This window comes from Antrostomus carolinensis, unplaced genomic scaffold, assembly GCF_000700745.2.
Source record: "Antrostomus carolinensis isolate BGI_N321 unplaced genomic scaffold, ASM70074v2 scaffold1005, whole genome shotgun sequence".
NCBI classification, from domain to species: Eukaryota; Metazoa; Chordata; class Aves; order Caprimulgiformes; family Caprimulgidae; genus Antrostomus; species Antrostomus carolinensis.
The window spans coordinates 1-7017 of NW_010315472.1; the positions used below are offsets into that span (position 1 = coordinate 1).

The window sequence follows — 7017 nt, forward strand, 5'->3', positions numbered from 1 at the left end:
AGAAAGGCTAAGTTGGTTGCAGCACAGAAAACAAAGATTTGGGTGTTACAACTAGCCAGTGTTCAAACTGAGATACACGGTATCACCCTCCAGAACAGTGCTTCCCCCTCCCTCTGCCCTACACAGTCCTGGGGTTTGAGGGAGAGTCTACTCCGTGTTATGCTTATGGAAGAGCTTCTAGACTAGCCCATGGCTGTGTCAGCAGGAGGATGCACCCACAGACCCATGGCCCAGACATCTTTGCTAACACATAGACCTCTCTGCTTCTAAGTCTACCCAGACATTGATATGATCCTCTCAAACTCAGATCCTCCTATCTCCTGGGGAACCAAGGTGTTTGACCCCATTCTTGCTCTACCCTATAGTCCTCATTGCCCTCCATTCACCTCTAAACTTAGATATCTGTAACCCAGTGATTTCACTGTGTCTTTGGACTCCCACTGCTCTACCCCACTGACTTGGCACACAAACCTTTCCTCTCTTGCTTTGAACCTGTGGTCCCTCTGTTTTGCCTTCAGAAACCCCAGGCATCCAGATTTCCCTTTCCCCCATCTTAGACTTCCCTGCCTTCACAGGTCTGTGGGCACCTTCTGGGCCATTGTGCAGTAGGACTTGTGAACTGGGGCAAAGGGGAGGGCTGCAAAAGGGAATGGAGCAGAACACAGTACTACCTTGTGAATAGGGGAATGTGAAGAGAGGTTTTCGTAACTACAGGAAGGGTGTGGGGCTCTGGGGCTCTGTGCTGGCTCTGTGTTTTTTTCTGTCCCCTCCAAGTGGCTAACATGGTCCCTTCTCTGTGCAGGTCTTGTCACCCCTCATGTCATGCAAAGATACTGCTATGTAGCCTTCTGGAAAAAAGCAGCAAATTCAGCAAGCTGAGATATGGGACGAGAAGAGTGATCTATGTCTGGGAAATACAATCTCACTGTCCCACCCACAGTCCCCACAGCCCCTGTACTAGGAAGTGGATGGGCCTAGCAAATGGTAAAGTCCCTGCAGTGGATGTTCCTGTGGTCCTCATGGCATGGCAGATGTGGTGGGGAAGGTCAACGTGATCTAAAAATCCTGAGATGGTTCCCGGTTAGTGCTGGAAACCCACGTGATCTCCCCTTGGATGCTGTGATGCCTCCCTTTCTGAAAGTTTGGGTAAGTGGTTTGGAAAGACAGTTGTATCTTCTTGCTGGCTTGACTGAAAGAAGAAAAGAAAGATGGTGGGTAGCACTGCTAGACAGCAGGGTTTGAGATCTGCATGGCATGTCCTATGGGCCCTTCACCTAGAACACCAGGTTCATGTGGGAGTGGTGCCCCTACAACTGAGCTGGGCTACCTAGAGCTGTGAAGTAGCAGCAGCATCTTGTCTCTGTCCGTGGCACAGCAGGGTGTGTAACCAAATATCTGCCTGGCCACAGGCAGAAACAGACCTCTGATATTTTTCCAGCATAGTGTCTTCCTGAGTGAGCGAGTTGTGTTGGTGGGAGTTTGTATAAGGACACTTAAGATCACCATGATGTCAGCATCTAAAGATCCCACCACAAATGCGTTACTTTGCCATCAAAACCACACCCTTCCTTCCACCTATTGCTCTATCTGTCCTTCTCTTTATCCACCAATCCAGCCAGCCAGCCAGGCAGAAGGCATTAGGGATAACTGTACTTCTGCTTTCTTCCCATTTCTGTCAGTGAACTTTTGTGCCCCATCCACATCCAATTTTATACAGTCTGAAGACTCCTCTTCCTGCCCCAACCACCTACTTGCTCAGCCTGTCCCAGAGAACGTCATGTCCTCATTCTCACACTCAGACATTCTATCCTGTTCCCAGAAAGGCTGCACATACAAGCAAGTTGGAACATGATTTTATTGGTGGCAAGAAAGTAGAGCAGGCATTAGCACAGCTGGGCAGCAGTAGAAGAAAGGGAATATTATGAAAGTGTACATTCCTGGGACCTGCATTTTGAGAGCATCCCTGACTTCATTTCAGCTGCCCCTGGAAGCCTCTGGGCATCAGCAGATGCTTGATGCATTGTGGAAATGGTGTACCGAGCATTTTAGTCAGAGGAGGGAGAGTCAGGTAGGTCTTGAGGCACAAACTTCCTCAGCTCTTCACGTATCCAGGGTTCAAAATAGGAGACTCTGGTAAATACTTTAGGGAAGGTGTGATTTCTGTGTCCATAAGAAACAATGCCGTGAGCCTTCCCATTGCAAACTAATGGGCCACCAGAATCACCCTGTGAGGTAAAAAGAGTGGGAGGGGTCAGACATGTCAGAGTACATATTCTCCTGCCCTAAGGAAGAAACTGTCCCTCTTGCCTCCCTCTGTGTGAAGAATCTCCTCTTTCAACCATTTACTTCCAGGTCTAGCTCCGCAGGACTTGTAGCTGCTTTACTACTCCTCTAAGCCAATTCATTAAACAATTCAGGCCTGGAGTCCATCTGAGATTCAAAAACTGCCTTTACAACCCTTAAAAAAAGAATGTAGTCCTACTTAGATGTGTGGGAACATCTGAGACATCCCAGTGTGCCAGGAGGACATGACAAAGGATTTACATGACATCTTCAGCCTGCTGGAGCAGTGGCTAGGCTGGGCAGAATATACACAGGTATGTAAAAAGGCACATAATGCTGACAGTTGGACAACTTCACCCTGGTTCATGGAGCATGTCAGCTTCTGACTTCCTGCGAAGAGCCTCTGCACATCATCCTGAAGAATCCAGTTCATTCTAATCCCCTTAATTCCTCACCTAACTGTTTTAATCCCAACCTCAGCCCAAACTCAGAGCCCAAAATAACACTTACATGGAAAGCTGGGGTTTTGCCATTCTCATTGGCAGCACAGATCATGGGCACAGACCAATAGTGTTTGAAAGGCATCTCACACATTTCCTCATGTTGCACCTTCAGGTTCATCTTCATCAATACACTGCTTGTTCTCCCTGTTGTTGATGCCTCACCCCAGCCAGTCACTGCATATAGTTCCAGGTAGCATATCCTCATTGTGATAGAGCAAGGCGATAAAACTCACTTTCTTACTCAGCTTGGTGTCGAGCTACAGCTGCCGACCAGAGAGAACACAGGGAGTGGGAACAAGTCCATGGGTTTGGGGGCAATCTCTTACATGACAAAGACGTGTGAGGGCATACCTTCAGCAGCACGATGTAATTTTCAACAGTATCTCCTGAACAGTTGGGGTGGACGACCCGGTGTCTAACGTGGACCTTCTGCTGGATCACCTCTTTCCTGTTTACATTGTGGGACCACAGTGATACTCAGTGATACTCACCAGGAAACACCAACACATTCCAGCTACACCAACTAGAGTGACACAGCCCCCATGGCAGGTGGTTTGAGGGAGGTGGTGGTGGGTTATGGTTCCCCAGATATGAATTCTCAGCAGGTTGCCCCCTGTAACCTTGGTTCCTTCTACATTCAACTGAGAGTCTCTTACCCCATGATGACATAGGTCTGAGGTGTCCCATTCTGAATACAAAAGGGAAGAAGGGAATGGGAGACACTGTCTCCCTTCTCCAACAGTAGCTGTGGCCCATGGTTCCTACCAGGGAGACCACTGCCAAGGAGTCCTGTCCCCAGGGACACACAGCCCCAAGCAGACAATTCTTGCAACTCACAGGGGATGACTCGTCTCACAGAGAGCCCTGCTGTGCCTGAACAGACAAAGTTCTCTTCCACCCTGTATTGGGTTTGCGTGGCAAGGTTTCGGTAGCTGGGGGGGGACATGGAGTGTCTTCTGTGAGAAGCTGCCAGAAGCTTCCCTCATGTCTGACACAGACAATGCCAGCTGGCTCCAAGACAAACCCACCGCTGGCCAAGGCCGAGCCAATCAGTAACTATGGTAACACCTCTGTGATAACAGAATTAAGGAAAAAAAGGGGAAGAGAGGAAAAAAAGGCTGCACACTTTGCAGCTAGAAAGAGAGGAGTGAGAAGATGTAAGAGAAACAACTCCACAGACACCAAGGTCAGTGAAGAAGGAGCTGGAACAGTTGGTGAAGAACTGTCAGTCATGGGAAGGACTCACATTGGAGAAGTTCATTGAGGACTGTCTCCCATGAGACTGACCCCATGCTGGTGCAGGGGAAGGAGTCCTCCCCCTTGAGGATAAAGAAGCAGCAGAAACAATGTGTGATGAACTGACCTCAACCCCCGTCCCCTGTGCCGCTGGGGGGAGGAGGTAGAAAATTGGGAAAGAAATTAAGCCTGGGAAGAAGGGAGGGGTGGGGAAGGGGTTTTAAGATTTGGTTTTTACTTCTCATTATCCTCTGATTTTGATTGGTAATAAATTAAATTTGCTTTTTCCCCCAAGTCGAGTCTGTTTTGCCTGTGCCAGTAATTGCTAAGTGATCACTCTCCATCCTTATCTCCACCCATGAGCCTTTCATTATATTTTTCTCCCCCTGCCCAGTTGAGGAGGGGGAGTGATAGAGTGGGCTTTGGTGGGCATCTGGCCTCTAGCCATATATAAGAAAGACAGGGCCTTATGTTTTACAAGCCACAGATTGAGTTGCTGAGAGCGCTGCATCTTGGTGAATCAAGAATCCTCCACATGCAAATTAAGCTGACACATTTGTGTTGGATTTGTGTGTTGTGGGAGGGCTCGTTTTTTTGGTAGTGGGGGAAGGGGCCACCTTGAATCAAGAATCCTCCACATGCAAATTAAGCTGACACATTTGTGTTGGATTTGTGTGTTGTGGGAGGGCTCGTTTTTGTGGTAGTGGGGGAAGGGGCCACCTTGTCAGAGAGAAAAGCTCCCCTGGCTCCAAGGAAGAGACCCCCCAGCCCAGGCTGGGCCAATGAGACCTAGAGAAATGCCTCTGTGAATCCTTATTTGTGAGGGGAAGGACTGTCCTGAAAAGAAGAAGATGTGGTACCTGGAGGAGAGTCCATTGACCTGAAAAAAAGACAACCATCAGCCTAAACAAAGGACAGATAGACAGAGACAGAGCTTAATTGGCAGAGAAAAAGACAGAGACTCACACCTAGTTCACCTGGTGGAGTAGGAGAAGGCAAAGGACGTTCTGCAGCCCAGGGAGATTCAACGGCAGAGCAGAGACCCACGTATAGGCCATGAAGGACCCCACACTGGAGCAGAGAAGTTGATCCTGAGGGCAGGTGTGACTGGAATTGGGACCCTGAGAGTCGCTCGCTGCCAAAGTCGGGGTGGAACCCCAGAGTGAGGGGTTAATCTGCAGCCTGTGGATGTCCCCATGCTGTAGCCAGGAGCTGAGCCCAAAGAGGTCCATGACTCCATGGGAAGCTTCCTTTGGAACGTCTTGTTCCTGGACAGGAAGTGCAGCAGAGGTCAACTGACTGCAACCCCATCCCTGCCCCTGTGCCACCTCGGGGGGGGAAGTAGAGAAATCGGGATCAAAGTGATTTGAGCCCAGGAAGAAGAGAGGAGTGGAGGAGGTGTCTTAAAGATGTGGTTGTTATGTCTACTCAGATGGTTTGCAACTTATTAAATTGATTTTTCTTCCCCAAGTTTGAGTATGTTTTGCCCGTGACCATAACTGGTGAGTGAGCCATCCCTGTCATTCAGTACCAGCCCCGTGCCCCCTTTGTTGTGTCTCCCCTCCCATCTCACAGGATGAGGGGAGTGAGTGCAGGACCACATGATCCCACTGTGGATCAAACCACCACAACATTTTAAATAAATAAATGAGTGACATAAGGCCAAGAATGCACCTTAGCTTCCCATCCACCAATGATCCTTCCTAGAAGAGAAATGAGAAGTGTTAATGACATATTTGTGTGTTCAGAGAAGGACAACAAATCTAGAACACAAGTCTTATGAGGAGTGGTTGAGGGAACTGCAGTTGTTTAGTCTGGAGAAGAGGAGGCTGAGGGAGACCTTATCACTCCCTACAACTACCTGAAAGGAGTTTGTAGCAAGGTGGATATCTGTCTCTTCTTCCAAGTAACAAGCAATAGGACAAGAGGAAACAGCCTCAAGTTGTGTCAGGGGGGGTTTAGATTGGGTATTAGGAAAAATTTATTCACCAGTGTCCTGGGTTTGCTAAGATAGAGTTAATTTTCTTATTAGTAGTTAAAACAGTTGTGATTTAGTTTCAGTGTTGGATTTATTATGAGAAGAATGTTGATAAGGTATGTTAATAACTATGTTATTAGTTGCTGCTGGAGCTCAAGGCGATTGTGTCTAGGTAGTTTCCAAGTGCAAAGGACTGGGAGGGGAGAAGCATAATAATTAGCAAAACCCAGAATTGACATTTGGATATGCCAATGAGATATTCCATATCGTATCATGTCATGTTCAGTATATTAACCAGGGTTGACTGGAAGATGGGGGTATTCTCTAGGGGATTGCCTGGGCTTGCTCTTTTGGGGATTCAGTTTCAGGACTGTCTCTGCTCCAGGATCACTGGCTGGGGGTGGGCTGGGCATCGGTTGGTGGGTGGTGAGCAATTGCACTGTGCATGACTCAATTGTATATTCTTTTATCTCTGCTGTTATAATTTTATTTCAATTAGTAAATAGTTCTTATCTCAACCACTGAGTCTTCTTGCTCTTTTCCTTCCAATTCTCTCCCCTACCCCCTGATGGGAGGGGAGGGGAAGAGTGAGAGAGCAGGCTGTGTTTGATTGCAAGCAGAAAGGGTGAAACCACCACAAACAAAAGGGTTGTCAAGCACTGAACAGGCTGCCCAGAAAAGTGGTTGAGTCACCATCTGTGGAGGTATTTAAAAGATGGGTAGATGGGGTGCTTGGGGATCTGATTTAGTGGTGGACTTGGCAGTGTCAGGTTTACAGTTGGACGCAGTGATTTTGATGTTCTTTTAATGGTCTTTTATACTAATGGTCTTTTCTAACCAAAATGATTCTATATGCGCCTCTATTTCTTATCAAGTTCAGAGATGGATGAGAGAGGGTCGTCCTCTGATGTCATAAACCAATGATGCCAATAACTCTCCTTCCTTGGGCTGTCCAGAGCATTGCTTATGCACAATGGAGAGAAAAACAAAAAACACCAGACCAGGGAGACCCAGTGG

General features: G+C 47.9%; 1 protein-coding gene across 1 annotated transcript; it reads right to left on the minus strand.

Annotated features, from left to right (window-relative positions):
• Positions 1 to 2045: 2045 nt before the first annotated feature.
• Positions 2046 to 3732, minus strand: LOC114818570 (mast cell protease 1A-like). The gene is given in 5 exon segments (XM_029084946.1): positions 2046 to 2225; positions 2794 to 2962; positions 2964 to 3049; positions 3138 to 3262; positions 3624 to 3732. Coding segments are annotated over 5 exon segments (669 nt in total).
• Positions 3733 to 7017: the final 3285 nt, after the last annotated feature.